At 43.1% G+C, this 14,656-nt stretch overlaps 10 protein-coding genes across 10 annotated transcripts; 4 read left to right on the top strand and 6 right to left on the bottom strand.

Moving 5' to 3' along the window:
- WALSEDRAFT_60317 (calcium-dependent protein serine/threonine phosphatase) lies at positions 1-1,880 on the top strand. Its single transcript, XM_006958202.1, has 3 exons — positions 1-78; positions 125-1,765; positions 1,826-1,880. Exons 1-2 carry the CDS (start codon positions 27-29, stop codon positions 598-600), a joined length of 528 nt encoding a protein of 175 aa, XP_006958264.1. The 5' UTR covers positions 1-26; the 3' UTR covers positions 601-1,765; positions 1,826-1,880.
- Positions 610-4,460, bottom strand: WALSEDRAFT_32479 (signal recognition particle protein). The gene is made up of 5 exons (XM_006958201.1): positions 4,372-4,460; positions 2,113-4,327; positions 1,955-2,059; positions 1,823-1,908; positions 610-1,777 (listed from the first exon to the last, which is right to left on the bottom strand). The coding sequence occupies exons 1-2, from the start codon at positions 4,447-4,449 to the stop codon at positions 2,720-2,722; spliced, it is 1,686 nt and encodes a 561-aa protein (XP_006958263.1). The 5' UTR covers positions 4,450-4,460; the 3' UTR covers positions 610-1,777; positions 1,823-1,908; positions 1,955-2,059; positions 2,113-2,719.
- Positions 667-2,502, bottom strand: WALSEDRAFT_18398 (delta-1-pyrroline-5-carboxylate dehydrogenase; the record flags this gene model as incomplete). The annotated part of the gene is made up of 5 exons (XM_006958174.1): positions 667-1,777; positions 1,823-1,908; positions 1,955-2,059; positions 2,113-2,412; positions 2,458-2,502. 5 exons carry the CDS (start codon positions 2,500-2,502, stop codon positions 667-669), a joined length of 1,647 nt encoding a protein of 548 aa, XP_006958236.1.
- A 397-nt stretch (positions 4,461-4,857) lies between the features above and the next one.
- WALSEDRAFT_60316 (acid protease) lies at positions 4,858-8,371 on the top strand. Its single transcript, XM_006958200.1, has 4 exons — positions 4,858-5,156; positions 5,208-6,527; positions 8,099-8,103; positions 8,351-8,371. Exons 1-2 carry the CDS (start codon positions 4,927-4,929, stop codon positions 6,361-6,363), a joined length of 1,386 nt encoding a protein of 461 aa, XP_006958262.1. The 5' UTR covers positions 4,858-4,926; the 3' UTR covers positions 6,364-6,527; positions 8,099-8,103; positions 8,351-8,371.
- WALSEDRAFT_60314 (carboxypeptidase S) lies at positions 6,555-9,631 on the top strand. Its single transcript, XM_006958199.1, has 3 exons — positions 6,555-8,158; positions 8,204-9,474; positions 9,525-9,631. The coding sequence occupies exons 1-2, from the start codon at positions 6,564-6,566 to the stop codon at positions 8,298-8,300; spliced, it is 1,692 nt and encodes a 563-aa protein (XP_006958261.1). The 5' UTR covers positions 6,555-6,563; the 3' UTR covers positions 8,301-9,474; positions 9,525-9,631.
- Positions 6,555-9,802, bottom strand: WALSEDRAFT_60315 (methionine adenosyltransferase). The gene is made up of 4 exons (XM_006958198.1): positions 9,709-9,802; positions 9,526-9,656; positions 8,204-9,476; positions 6,555-8,158 (listed from the first exon to the last, which is right to left on the bottom strand). The coding sequence occupies exons 1-3, from the start codon at positions 9,773-9,775 to the stop codon at positions 8,484-8,486; spliced, it is 1,191 nt and encodes a 396-aa protein (XP_006958260.1). The 5' UTR covers positions 9,776-9,802; the 3' UTR covers positions 6,555-8,158; positions 8,204-8,483.
- Positions 9,803-9,818: 16 nt separating this feature from the next.
- On the top strand, positions 9,819-12,121 carry WALSEDRAFT_32476 (aspartate-semialdehyde dehydrogenase). The gene is made up of 7 exons (XM_006958197.1): positions 9,819-9,844; positions 9,889-9,927; positions 9,974-10,212; positions 10,259-11,864; positions 11,908-11,917; positions 11,964-12,003; positions 12,046-12,121. Coding segments are annotated over exons 1-4 (1,083 nt in total). The 5' UTR covers positions 9,819-9,842; the 3' UTR covers positions 11,062-11,864; positions 11,908-11,917; positions 11,964-12,003; positions 12,046-12,121.
- On the bottom strand, positions 9,939-12,125 carry WALSEDRAFT_57378 (hypothetical protein). Its single transcript, XM_006958196.1, has 4 exons — positions 12,046-12,125; positions 11,964-12,003; positions 11,905-11,917; positions 9,939-11,861 (listed from the first exon to the last, which is right to left on the bottom strand). The coding sequence occupies exons 1-4, from the start codon at positions 12,112-12,114 to the stop codon at positions 11,108-11,110; spliced, it is 876 nt and encodes a 291-aa protein (XP_006958258.1). The 5' UTR covers positions 12,115-12,125; the 3' UTR covers positions 9,939-11,107.
- Positions 12,126-12,129: 4 nt separating this feature from the next.
- WALSEDRAFT_32475 (hypothetical protein) lies at positions 12,130-14,208 on the bottom strand. Its single transcript, XM_006958195.1, has 8 exons — positions 13,900-14,208; positions 13,791-13,847; positions 13,668-13,742; positions 13,388-13,616; positions 13,072-13,335; positions 12,921-13,022; positions 12,664-12,858; positions 12,130-12,619 (listed from the first exon to the last, which is right to left on the bottom strand). The coding sequence occupies exons 1-8, from the start codon at positions 13,938-13,940 to the stop codon at positions 12,233-12,235; spliced, it is 1,350 nt and encodes a 449-aa protein (XP_006958257.1). The 5' UTR covers positions 13,941-14,208; the 3' UTR covers positions 12,130-12,232.
- On the bottom strand, positions 14,031-14,525 carry WALSEDRAFT_18341 (ankyrin; the record flags this gene model as incomplete). The annotated part of the gene is made up of 4 exons (XM_006958173.1): positions 14,031-14,135; positions 14,189-14,274; positions 14,322-14,428; positions 14,473-14,525. Coding segments are annotated over 4 exons (351 nt in total), but the record flags the coding sequence as incomplete, so codon positions are not given.
- Positions 14,526-14,656: the final 131 nt, after the last annotated feature.

Here is a 14,656-nt window from a genome sequence, read left to right as displayed (position 1 = left end):
TGGTTGTTGACGTTCACAAGCAAAATATGGGTCAATCTGGATCACAAGTATTGGGAGATTTAGAGAGGAATTCTAACTGTCAGTATACTTTATAGATTATCATAATATCTAACACTTCATTTAGTCACTGCAGCTGAACTCCAGCGGCTCAAAAAGAGATTCATGAAGTTAGATAGAGATGGAAGTGGCTCAATCGATAAAGATGAATTCTTACAGATACCGCAAGTAGCAAATAATCCATTGGCACATCGTATGATTGCGATATTCGATGAAGATGGCGGTGGAACTGTCGATTTTCAGGAATTCGTAGGAGGGTTGAGCGCATTCAGCAATCGAGGTGGTAAAGATGAGAAGCTCAAGTTTGCGTTTAAAGTCTACGATATGGATCGCGATGGATACATCAGCAATGGTGAACTTTACATTGTTCTCAAAATGATGGTTGGTAACAACCTCCGTGATCAGCAGCTTCAACAGATTGTCGACAAAACAATCATGGAGGGCGACAAAGATGGTGATGGAAGATTGTCATTTGACGAGTTTGCCGATATGGTCTCAGCTACTGATATTCTCAAACAAATGACACTCGAAGCATTATTCTAGAGCAGCAAATATACCAAAAGAAATCAAATATTTACATCATACAATACATTTCATTTATAACATAAACTAGTAGTTGGATGGGTAGCGGTAGTCGGTTGGCTCGACAAATGTCTCCTTAATTGATCTTGCGCTGACGAATCTAGAGAAAAGTGATGGGGCACCTGCCTTGTCGTTTGTACCGGATGCTCTAGCACCACCGAATGGCTGTTGACCAACGACTGCACCTGTGCACTTATCGTTGAGGTAGAAGTTGCCAGCTGAGTTACGGAGAATAGCTTGTCCCTTAATGAGTGCCGCTCTGTCTCTAGCGAAGAGAGCACCAGTGAGTGCATATGTTGTCGTCTGGTCGACAAGCTCTGCGGTCTTTTCATAGTCATCGTCCTCATAAACATATGCTGTGATAACAGGACCGAAGATTTCCTCTGTCATGGTGACTGTCTTTGGGTTGGTAGTCAAGATAACGGTTGGTTTAACGAAGTAACCCTCACTGTCATCACCGGTACCACCAGCGATAACCTTATCACCAACCTCTTGGGCCTTCTTGATGTATCCTGTGATCTTGTCAAATGCAGGCTTGTTAATAACTGGGCCCATGAAGTGGTTCCATTCTTGCACCTTTCCAACTGTGATACTGTTAACTTGTTCGACCAACTCCTTTTCGAAGCCGTTCTTCCACAATGAAGCTGGTACATAGAGTCTTGAGCATGCACTGCACTTTTGTCCTTGGTATTCGAATGCTGCTCTGATAGTTTGCACCACAGTTGGCTTGATTGGCGCTGAATTGTGTACCAAGTGGAAGTTTTTACCACCAGTCTCACCAACAATACGAGGGTAACCCTTGTAAAGATCCAAGTTGTTAGAAATGTTCTTCCAGAGGTTCTTAAATACGTGTGTTGATCCAGTGAAATGTAAAGCAGCAAAGTTTGGATTGTTGATAGCGCGACCGACAATCTCAGCTGGAGGACCAGGAACAAATTGAATGACACCCTTTGGAAGACCAGCCTCTTCAAGAATCTGGTAGACGATATAGTTTGACAATGAGGCCATAGGTGATGGCTTCCAAACGACAGTGTTGCCAACTAAAGCAGGTGCGGCTGGAAGATTACCACCGATAGCAGTAAAGTTGAATGGTGATACAGCCAAAACGAATCCCTCGAGTGGTCTGTATTCCGTGCGGCTGATGGGTTGTCAGATGAGAATTTTTTCAGATAGGGGTACTCACTTCCAGACTGTTGGTGCATTCTTTGGTGGTTGTACAGCATACATTTCTTCGACATACTTGACACCGAATCTTAAGAAATCTGCGAGCTGAAAATTTTGTCAGATATTGCCACATGTAACGCTTCAAACGCACCTCTGCAGCAGCATCAATCTCTGCTTGCCAAGTATTTTTACCTTGACCAAGCATAGTTGCAGCCATAAGAGTGTATCTATATTTAGTTGAGATGAGGTCAGCTGCCTGATAAGCGGGGGTTAGACAAAACTGTTGAGTTGAACAGGAGACATTCATACCTTTAAGAAGATAGCTGCTTTGTCGTTCCACGGGACAGCTTCCCAGGACTTCTTAGCGTCGAGTGCGCCTTGGATTGCTGCATCAACTTGTGCGTCACTCGCCTCCTCGTATGTGGCCACTACTTGTGAGTGTTGGCTTGGGTTGAGTTGTTTGCCAGTGCTGTTCAATCCAGACTTCTGTCTCTCACCGTTGATGACGACTGGGACGGATTGTGGGAAGGTAGCAGCAACTTCATCCAATGCAGCTGTCAATGCAGCTCTCTCAGAGGAGTTTGCTGGGTAGTTCTTCATGTTTTCATTCTTCGGTATGTCAGCGCAATACTCTAGCTATACAGCAGCACTTACTTCAATAGCCGGTATCTTGAATGATGCAAGTTGTGCTAAGCTCATCGTTGTTGATAGTTAAGGATGCGTTTGGTTTGGGGCTAAGTGTTTAAGTGGGCGCGTAATTTAATTTAAAATCATTCGCTATATAGCGGACCAGTTTCGCTTACGTTTGATAAGCCTTTCGCGTCATTGCGGAATGGCTTCGCTTACTACGCGGCAGACAATAAAGGATAAATAGCAAAATGAGCTATGAAATACAAATGTGTACAATGCAATATGTCTATCTTCCACCGCCAAACATGCCGGCCATCTTTGAGAAATCCATACCACCGAGCATCGAGGCTGGGTTGAAGCCAGCACCGCCAGCACCCATTCCGGGCAGCTGTGGCATACCGCCCATAGCATTTGGATTCATGCCCATTTGCTGGGCCATTTTCTCCATCATCTCGGGATCCATGCCTTTTGGAATTTGGCCGCGTTGAAGTTGCTGAAGTATCTCTGGTCCACCACCGCTTCTCAATTTCTGGAGTAGCTGCGGTGGCATCATCTTCTGCATTTGTTGTATTTGGTCTCTGGATGGCATACCTGGTTGTCCTGGTTTCATACCTCCCGCTTGTCCTTTCATCATGTTGAGAATACCACTCTTCATCATAGTGTATTGTACCAATAACTCTTCGACTTCACGCACGCTTGTTCCCGATCCTCTGGCAACTCTCAATGCACGCCTGCTCATTCCTACAAACTTGCCATCTTTGCCCTTGCGCAAGAAAATCGTGCCATTGCTATCCAGCTCCTTCTCGGTCATACTGTCAGTGATGAACAACATCCTCTTTATTCTCTTGCTGGCTTCATCATCGCCACCCTGTCCAATCATATCGGCGTTCAATCCAGGTATCATACCAGCAATTTTGCTAATTGGACCGAGCTTAGTGACGTTCTTGATCTGTTCTGCCCAGTCTCTTATGCTCAAACTACCTTGTTCGAACTTCTTCGCAAGCTCCTTTTGCTTGTCTGGGTCAGACATTGCCACATCCTGGACATGTTCGAGGAGACCTTGCATGTCGCCCATACCAAGAAGTTGTTGGACAAATGGACGCGGTCTGAAGGTATCAATATCGTGAAGGTTCTCACCAGTACCGATGAAAATAATTGGCGTCTTTGTAGCTGCAACGGCAGATATAGCACCACCACCTTTGGCGTGACCATCCATTTTTGTGACAATAATAGCACCAAAGTCGGAGCTCTCCTTGAAAGCGCTAGCTTGAGACTCTGCTGCTTGACCCATAGCACCGTCCATAACCAAGACAGTCATATGTGGCTTCACAGCCTGACTGATCATGCGCATCTCCTCGAACAAGTCTTCCTCCTGCTTGTGTCTACCGGAGGTATCGACGATGATGACATCAAACTTTGATTTCTTGAACTGTTGGACACCTGCTTCCGAGATAACAACAGGGTCTGTCTCAGTGTATGAACCATAGAACGGGATTTTGGCCTTCGTGGCGTTCTGCTTAAGCTGATCGAATGCACCAGCTCTGAAAGTATCTGCACAGACTAAACCAACTTTGAAACCCTTCCTTTGGTAGTGTACTGCCAGCTTTGTACAAGAAGTCGTCTTACCGGCACCCTGAAGACCGACTGCCATAATAATGTTGGTCTTGCCCTTGGTAGGCTTGTATGGCTCCTCCTGCGGATCAACCAACGCGACAAGTTCGTCGAATATTGCTTTTTGTACTATCTGCTTCTGTTGATTTCCGCTGGCATTTGTATCTTTAAACTCTTTGAGAGCACGTGTTTTAACTCTATTACGAAGGTTTCCTACTAACTTTACGTTTATATCAGATTCTAGCAAGGCTTTTGAAATTTCCTTGAGTAAACCGTCTAACGTCTGGCTAAAGGTTAGTTTGAGTGGTATCTATAGAGAATACACACCTTCTCATCTATCACTTGGGATTTATTGAATGAATTCAAGGCACTATTCAGCTGCCTGCCTAGTCCCGCTAATACCATGATGACGGTCTGATTAGAAATGTGACTTTCAAAGAATATTGGTGTATAAAATGGTGTTATTTACAAATATTTTGTTAGCATACTTTCTTAGAGACTGGTAATAATATATGGCAGTCGGTGGCTTTAAAATTTTCAACTTACAAAAAGCAGTGTAGGGTGTTAGAAGTGAAGAATTATGTGTAGTATACTATAACGCACCACTGTTATTCATATACACTCACAAAACTTCACAAATATCGTGAACCTGATCCGCAGTACGTAGAATGAGGGTGTCATCATTATATAAGCATTATATAAAGCAATATCGTGTCTGTTCTCCATCGGTCTTGTATATATATCTATAAATATTACAAGCGCCCTTAGTATAGCTCCATAAAATCTATTTATTCCCTTCGTGTGCCATCACGGCGTTGCGCCGCAATACGTCTGGGCGTTGTAAGACCGTGTGTAACTGAATATTCTTTTAGCTACACAATCATGATCTTATTGTCAATAGTAACAGCGTTATTGACAGCTGAATCTGCATTAGCGAATACGCTCTCATTACCAATCTACCAGTCAAAACGCGACGATAGTGAGATTGACGAATGGGCACATGCGCAGGGAATTAAGCAGCGTGCTAAGTATGGCCATCCCCTACTTTTAGACAGACAATCAAACTTATCAGAAAGGTCTATAATTGCCTTGACTAACCAGAACATTGATGCGTAGGTTATTGTCACATGATATAATTCATGACTCTAACAGCTATCTTTTAGCGCTTATTATGCTACAATTGGTGTCGGTCAACCACAGCAAGCGTTCCAAGTCATTCTCGACACCGGTTCCTCCGCATTATGGCTCATTTCACAGGAATTAGCGCAAGCTGAGAACGGCCAATTCGGTAGCGGCTACGATACATCTGCAAGCACATCATTCAAGAACAAAACCGACTCTTTTAGCGTTACATATGGTTCCGGTAAAGCTTACGGCTATGATGCGAGCGATGATGTACAACTCGGTACATACAGCTTATCATCCTCACCATTAGCCGTCGTTGATCAAGTCACATCCACACTTATCGCATCTCCAGTCTCTGGTATTATGGGTCTCGCTTGGTCGAGTTTATCCCAGGATGTTGGTACACCATTTTGGCAGCAACTCGTGCAAAACAACCAAATTAGTGCAGAAAACACCATGTCATTCTACCTTACTCGTATGCGTTCAAACAGCCAGGCTCAGTCACTCGAGCCAGGTGGAACATTCACACTCGGCGAAATTGATAGCTCACTTTACACGGGCGACATATCATACCACGACATCATAGGTGAAGACTGGTGGAGAGTCAAGATGACCGGAATTAAAGTCAATGGCGAGACCGTCTTCACACCAACGATGACGATTGGTGCAGGTGTCGACTCAGGCACAACACTTATCGGTGGACCACACGACGATATCGCAAAGATTTGGGATGCAGTTGAAGGTGCACAGGAGGGATCAGGAAGCTATGCCGGATACTGGTTCTACCCTTGTGACGCCAATCCTAACATCGAGATCGAAATAGACGGAACAACCTACGCTGTTAACCCAGAAGACCTTAAATTTAACAGGGCTAGCTCAGGTACATGCCAAGGAGCCATCTTTGCACTTACTTCTGGATCGACAACAGGTAGTGACACAAGCTTAGAATGGGTACTCGGTGACACGTTCATGAAGAATTATTACACTGTTTTTAGACATACACCAGCATCTGTAGGATTCGCCCAACTCTCTGATCAAGCTGTTGCAAGCCAGACGAAAGTAGGCTCAATTCCATCACCAACTGTCGGTGAAGCCGATAGCTTTGGTGGTTCAGATGCAAGACCAAACTATAGTACGACTGTGATACTCCCAATTACAATAGCACTTACAACATTGATCGCATTATCAATATAAACACGCCTACTGGACAATACTTTTTGCATTTTATTTATGAACCATGCCATTTGGGAAAATGGCACGAATTCTCAAAAGAAAACCCTAGGAGGACCCCAGGATTTTCATTATTGTAATTATGACTTCTTTTATATGTATACGAATACGCTCGTTTATAGATAAAAAAATTGACGTGATATCGTCCTTGAATTAGTAACGTCATGATGTCTGAGAAGCAATCAACGTCTCAGTCGCTTCCTAGACCAGCGGCAGAGGCAGTAAAAAAACCAGACTCGTCCTGGAGAAGACCTATAGTAGTTGGTCTTATACTTAGTTTCTACTTGCTCTCAAAGTGCACATTGTTGGTTGATAAGGTAGCTGATAGTGAACTTAACGATGAATTCAATAGCCCAGTACATTGCCCATCTCAGTCTCCTAGTTTGCCAAATGCAGAAATAGAATTCACTACGCCAGAAGGCTCAATAGAGAGATGGAGTGAGAGTGTGACATATCCGACAGTATCATACGATGATTTCGGTGAACCAGGTGTAGATAAGCGTTACGAGACCTTCCCACCATTTTATGAATTCCTCAAGAAGTCATTCCCCCTCTTGCACTCGACACTATCCCACGAAACTGTCAATAAATATGGTAATTTCTACGAATGGAAAGGCAGCGATAGTAACTTGAAGCCACTCATTCTTATGGCCCACAATGATGTCGTACCAGTCCCATCTGACAGTCTTGATAGGTGGGATTACCCACCATTTTCAGGCGTAATTGATAAAGATGGTTGGGTTCATGGTAGAGGTGTGGGTGATTGCAAGAACCTTTTGCTTTCAATCTATGAAGTAGTTGAATCACTTATCAAAGACGGTTTTGAGCCTAGACGCACGATTATTCTTTCATTTGGATTTGACGAGGAGATTAGTGGACCAGAGGGTGCGAAATACCTCTCTGAGCACATCTTAAATAAATATGGTGAAGACTCCGCTCTAGCTATTCTAGATGAAGGCGGTGTACTTGATTTAGAAAGTTATGATAAGCCATTCGCACTTCCAGCTGTCAAAGAGAAGGGATATTTCGATGTAAAAATATCAGTAGCAACAGCAGGTGGACACTCATCAGTACCTAAGTCTCACACATCTATTGGCTACTTATCTAAATTGATAGGAAGAATTGAAGACCAGCCACACAAGCCTCACCTCGCTTACGAGAATCCCTTCACGACGCATTTGCAATGTATTGTTCAGCATTCTCCAGATTCACTCGATGAAGGTCTTCTCAAAGATCTGCGTGACGTTAGGAAGTGGCAGGATGCCGCTGATAGAATAGCCGAAAGAGATCTGAAAGAGCGTTATCTCATACAGACATCACAAGCAGTCGACCTTATACAAGGTGGTGTTAAAGTCAACGCACTTCCTGAATTGGCGACGGCTGTCGTCAACCAGCGTATAGATGTAGCTGGTTCAGTTAATGAAATGAAGAAGCACATTACTGAACTACTCAAGCCATATGTTGAGAATGAGTTAAATCTCAACTGGATTGGATTCGATAACAAGAGTGCACCTAATGATGAAAGCAATGGCAGTGTCAAAGTTGAAACATTCGGTAGTCCTCTAGATCCTGCTCCTAACACACCAACAAGTGGTAAAATCTGGGATACCCTCGTTGGCACACTCAAGAACGTTTTTGGGGATGAGCTCATCGTTAGTCCTCATCTTATGAATGGAAACACAGACACTCGTCATTACTGGAAGTTAACGAACAATATCTATCGTTTTGAAGCCTTCGATGAGAGCTTATCGAGAGATATGTGAGTCATTTTAGAAAATATATTACATTCTAACAGCGTTCCCAGTCACACCGTCAATGAGCGAGTACACAAAGATGCACACATACAATCTATGACTTTCCTCCATCAATTCATACAGCAAATCGATAAGGTCGAGGCGTAAGATTAGACCACAAGTAAAGCTTTTTTAAACACGGTTGAACGTTATAAATACATAATTACAAGAATAAAAATGGAGGGAATCAAAGCCTTCTATGATAGAACCAAAAACAGGAGAATGTGTTATTTTTTGTGTGTGAGGATGAACTCACTATATCCTTTTTTTACTTCACATATTCACTTCCGCTTAGTACTTGATCTCAGCAGGTTGTTCCCATGAGTCACCTTCATGACCAAAGTGACCGTACTTGGCAGTTTGGTTGTAGATTGGACGTTGAAGATCGAGTGACTTAACGATAACACCTGGCTTGAGGTTGAAGTTGTTTCTAACGATTTCGACTAATTGAGCGTCAGAGTGACCCTTCTTAGCGGTACCGTAGCTGTCAACGAATACGGATAAAGGTTCAGCGACACCGATAGCGTATGACAATTGGACCAAACAACGTTGAACTAAACCAGCCTTAACGAGTGACTTGGCAATCCATCTACCAGTGTAAGCAGCAGATCTGTCGACCTTTGAGAAATCCTTTCCTGAGAAGGCACCACCACCGTGAGCACCCCAACCACCGTAGGTGTCGACGATGATCTTACGACCGGTTAAACCAGCGTCACCTTGTGGACCACCAATAACGAATCTTCCTGATGGTTGGATGTGGTAGATTGTGTCGTCATCGAGTAAATCAGCTGGAATGACTCTCTTGATGATCTTCTCGAGGACTTCTTCACGGAGCTTCTCTGTGGTGATGTCATCAGAGTGTTGCAAAGAAGCGACGACAGTGTCAACACGCTTTGGTATAACTGCACCGCCTTCCTTCTTGTACTCGACGGTGACTTGGGTCTTAGTGTCTGGACGAACCCAAGGAAGCTCACCTGAGCGACGAGCAACAGCCAAAGCTTGGTTAAGCTTGTGTGCGAGTGAGATTGTCAATGGCATACACTCTGGGGTTTCGTCGGAAGCATAACCGAACATAATACCTTGGTCACCAGCACCAAGGTTTTCTAATGAACCGTGGTCTAAACCTTGAGCGATATCTGGAGATTGTTGTTCGATAGCAACTAAGACATTGCAAGTTTTGTAATCGAAACCTTTCTCAGAGTCGTCGTAACCGATCTCCTTGATAGTGTTACGAATGACCTTTTGGTAGTCAAGGTTTGCTTTGGTGGTAATTTCACCGAAAACCTTTTCGAAATGTTAGTGATGATGACAAGGAAGAAGACGATTGAGTTACCATAATCATACCAGTCTTTGCAGCGGTTTCACATGCAACCTTACTGAAAGGATCCTCTTGAAGGCAAGCGTCTAAAATAGCGTCTGAAACTTGGTCACAGATTTTGTCAGGGTGACCTTCACCGACGGATTCTAGAGAGTGTAAATAATAAAACTAGGAGAATGTAGCTGATTATAAACCCACCAGAGGTAAACAAAAAGTGTCCGTCTGGGAGAGTCTTCTTTTCTTGGTGAGTCACAGCTGCTGGCATTTTCGTCGTTGTTGAATTTGAAGCCGCAAAAAAACGCAATTCTCAGCTCATTTCAATCAAGAATACAATGTGGGCGGATAATAAAAAATATTTATTAATTAACGATCGCATAGGAACAAAGAATTTAAAGTCGGTGTTCTAGGTGCTACTGGGTGAGTTTTTTGCCAGCTTATGTAGAATCTAACAATAAATAAACAGTACAGTCGGTCAAAGATTCATTTTGCATTTGCACAACCATCCTTTCTTCAAGCTCGTCGCTCTTGGCGCATCCTCCAGATCTGCTGGCCAGCCATACATTAAAGCAACACGTTGGAAACAATCCAAGCCAATCCCAGAATCCGTCAAAGACGTCATCATTAAAGAGTGCACAACAGAGAACTTCAAAGACTGTGATATCGTCTTCTCTGGATTGGATCATGACGTTGCAGGTCCTATTGGTGAGTGGCTCCTAGCAGAGAAAACAAACTTAACAGTCATCCATAGAATCAGGTCTCCGTGAAGCACAGGTTGCTGTTTTCTCAAATGCAAAGAATTACCGCCGTGATCCATTAGTACCACTGGTTGTACCACTCATCAACACAGATCACTACAAAATTATTCCAGCACAACAAGAACCATTAGGTTTAAAAAAAGGTTACATCGTTGCAAACGCTAACTGTTCAACCACCGCTCTGGTCGTTCCATTAGCAGCTCTCGAGAAATCTTTCGGTCCACTCGAATTGGTACAAGCCACAACCTTACAAGCAATCTCAGGTAGTGGTTACCCAGGTCTTCCTAGCTTGGATATTCTTGACAATGTCGTTCCATATATCGGTAGTGAAGAGGACAAAATGGAATGGGAAACATACAAAATTTTAGGTGGAATAAACCCAGATATGAAATCATTCGAGTATCACCAAGCATCACCATTGAAGGTTTCTGCAAGCTGTAACAGAGTACCTGTTATTGATGGACATATGGTATGCGCATCAGTAAAATTTGCATCACCAAACAAGCCAACACCTGAACAAGTCATGGAAGCTTTCAAGAACTACAAGTGTGATGCTCAATCAGTAGGTGCACCATCCGCACCTGCTCAAGTCATCACTGTTCATGAAGAAGAAGACAGACCTCAACCAAGATTAGACAGAGACCACCAAAATGGTGCTGGTGTCAACGTCGGTAGAGTAAGAGAGGATAGTATATTCGACATTAAATTTGTTGTTCTCGCGAACAATGTACAAATTGGTGCAGCCACTTCATCTGTTATGAATGCTGAGGTTGCCGCACTCCAAGGATATGTATAGACATAAGTTTGAAATACATGTATTTTTTACAATCATCCGCATAAAGCTACGCCTGTACTTGGATTGAATGTGGATGTGCTCTTTCCGATGCCTCTATAGTTGCTGCATTTGAGTGTAAATGAGTATCATACTCGTCTATCTTCCTAATAATGTCTTCCCAACTGGTGACTCTCTTGATAGTTGATGGTAAATTCGTTGGTTGTCTTGATTCACCAGTTGGTAATCCGCGCTTTTTGCGCTCGTCGTATGACAAAGCGTCTTCTTCCGTGTCCTGTTTAGATAACTCGACATTCCAAGGGTAATGCCAGATAGGTATGCCATCCGATGGTGGTATAGGAGAGAGCAGTAATGTACGTATTGGTTTACCGGCTAACACACCATTCTTACGAACGTGGTTAGCGCATCCGAATGCATTTTCAATTGAATCGTCAACTAACAAATGCGCACCAATTCTATCAATAATGTCTGCCTTTGAGAGATGTGTCTGGTCATTCTTCGTCGGAATTCCCTCATTATCCTCATTCTCAGCCTCCAAGTCACCATCTCTCGTGAATTGACCGGTAAAGTAAAGCTTATCGAACAAACCCTCTAAGTGGTGGTCTAACCAGTTACGTGTCATCTCCCTTTGATTGTCATTCCTTGCCGTAACGATGATGAGATCATGTCCGGCCGATTTTAGCTTTAAGAGAGCTTCTTTTGCGCCTGTAACTAGTTGTGTGGCATTTAAACCATTATTGTCGTTGTAGAATGCAGTTACTTTTTTGAAGGTCTCCTGTGCGTTTCCCCAGCCAGGATTTTTCCTGATAACGTTTAGAGAAGTATAAATGTGATATATATACACACCAGTAGTGATAGTCTTTGTTGTGTGAGTACTTTGAAAGTATAAATTGCCACTCACTCACAGTGAAAATCATCTATTGTCCATTCGGTATCGTATACCCTCTATATAATCAGCAAAAGCTGATATAAAAGTATAAAACGTACATTATGCCACTGGCACACAGCTCTATTAGTACTACTAATCACATCGTCAAAATCTATGGCAATCTTCATCGTGGTTAAGAATTAGGCAGTGTAAATTAGTAGCTACAAAGAATTATTAAAGCACGATAAATAAGAAAGATATTAGTAAATCCCATGAGTGTGAGAATGTCTGAGCGTAATTTACTTTCTAGTTCTTCTTTGAAAGGTGGAAGATACCGGAGATTCTCTTTGATATTCTCTTTGAAAGCGAAGCTTTCTTTGGTGCACCCTCCTTTGTTTCTTCCTTGATATCCTTAGCAGCATCCTTAGCTTCTTCCTTAGCTTCGGCTGGCTTTTGTTCAACGTCTTCCTTGATCTTTGATGCTTCGTTGGTGGTCTTGTCGGCGGTACCCTTAGCCTCCTCCTTGGCTTCTTCAACCTTGTTCTCGACATCCTTGCCAGTGGTTTCTGCGTTTGTTGGTACTTCAGCAGCAACACCCTCCTTAGAAGAGTCTACGTTGGTCTTCTCCAAGACATTCTCTTCAGCATTGTCTTCAGTTTTCTTAGCTTCCTCAGTGGCTTCAGCAGATTTGCTCTGTATGATGTTAGCAAGTATATAAAAGATAAGTTACTACTCACGGTAGCAGCCTCTGTGACACCCTCTGGTGCGACTTCTGGCTTCTTCTCTTCAACAGCTTGCTTGCTTTGTTCAACGGCTGACATGTCTTTTTCTTCTTGGTGGTTTCCTTTCAACGCTCCTGCGCCAGAACCGGCCAAAATTCCTTCGAATGCACTGGCCTCCTTATTTTGATTTTTCTCGTTCGAGTCCTCCCCCTGATCAAACCCTAGGTCAGTTTTTGCGTCGAATGGTTTATAAATAGTAAATAATTACTCACACTAGACTTATCAGTTGGTTTCTCTTCTTGTTTATCCTCCTTTGTGCTCTTTTCACCAACTTTCTCTTCGTTAGGTCCAGCTTGTGAAGAGGTCTGAGCTTCCTAAACCTCGATATTAGCACTGCTGAGTATTCTAAAAAGGGGTACTCACTGTAGTTTGATCGGCCTGCTTAGTTCCCTCTGCTTCGTCTTCTTGGGCTGATTCGTCATATTCTTCCTCCTCCTCTTTAACAGGTGTTTGTACCTCTCGGACAATAGCGTCCCCGATGTTATCTTCGTCCTTCTTGACAGCTGCTGCATAATTTTGTGGTGCGTCTTTAGCTAATCCAGCAGCGGTTGCACCAGCTGCGCCTAATACACCCGCTCCTGCGACACCTGCTGCACCTGCTGCTATAGCTTTTTCTCCAGCATGACCCTGAGTGATCGCTATTAGGGGATGGAATAGTTATATGACGTAAAAGACTCACTTTGTTGTCTTCTGATTCACCAGCTGTATGCTCTTCTTCACTGTCGTGTGCATCACCCTTGTTTTTCTTCTTGTTCTTCTTTTTGTTCTTCTTCTTGTCAGTCTTGTTAGCTGAAGGTGGCTGGTTTGGTGCGAAAAAGTAGTTTATTGGTACGTTGAGTGGTCCACCTGTGGCAGCAGTCTTCGTCTCATCAATCTTCCATTCGCCGTTTACTTTGAATCTATAGAGGCTAGAGCGTTTGTCTTAGCGAGAGAACCTCCTCCAAGAGTTTTTAACTTACTGTTTAGCTGAATAGGTGACTGGTACAGTGGTCTTGTATATTCCATCAGCTTCTTTCGTCAATTCTATGAGTGGGCTGTATTTTCTTTAGTAGATGTTCATTCAACATTCTATGTAAACTCACTCATTCCAGCCGGTGAAGCTACCTTGAAGCTGTACTTCCTTGGCCGATGCATCATGCCTATTCAATCGACGTCAGTTTGTATAACCGGCTTTTTAAACTATAATCTAACCACTCAAATTCTGCTAAAAATCTATTATCTACGTTCGTCATTATAGTTTAAGACGTGAAAGTTTCTCCAAACGTCACATCATTAGAGCCGAACCCGCATTTAGAAAGTTTTTTTCATCAATAATGTATGTATTAAGTTCTAGGACCACATGCATTTTTTATATATTCTAATAGCCTTCTGTGTTCTTGTCCCCCTACTCCTTCAATTTCTTCTGGTGTTTGCTGATCGTAGTTTTGCTAACATCATAGCTCGTGTGAGTAATTGATTTCGTGTGAAACTAATGTCTTACCCTTTCTCTGTCTGCACCCGCTTCAATTAATAAAACGGCCGTCGCCGCATGTCCAGATTCAATAGCTAAATGTAATGGCGTATTACCTTCGTCATATTAGTGGAGCAAATCGCTTATTAATAGGAACACTCACCTATTCTATCAGAAGTGTTTAACCTCGTTTTCGCGCGTTCTTTACCATCGTCTGGGTTTATAAGTAGCTTAACAAGGTTGTTGTTTCCGATAGTTGCCGCACGGTGTCTTTGATATGTCAATAGATGATTAAGAGTACTTTGTAGACGTACAATGGATGCTGATTCGCTCTGTCTTTAACGTTGACGTCTGCACCATGAGAGAGAAGTTTCCTTGCGATCTGAAACTGTTATTAATATTCTTAAGCGCGTTAACAACTTACCTCTGGATGGTTCTTAGATGCTGCGTAGTGTAAGCTTGCTTGTCCTTTGCCATTTACATGGTTGACGTCTGCCC

This window comes from Wallemia mellicola (genome assembly GCF_000263375.1).
Source record: "Wallemia mellicola CBS 633.66 unplaced genomic scaffold WALSEscaffold_9, whole genome shotgun sequence".
Lineage (NCBI taxonomy): Eukaryota > Fungi > Basidiomycota > Wallemiomycetes > Wallemiales > Wallemiaceae > Wallemia > Wallemia mellicola.
Note: the sequence above shows the minus strand (reverse complement) of the source record. Positions and strands in the feature narration are given on the sequence as shown.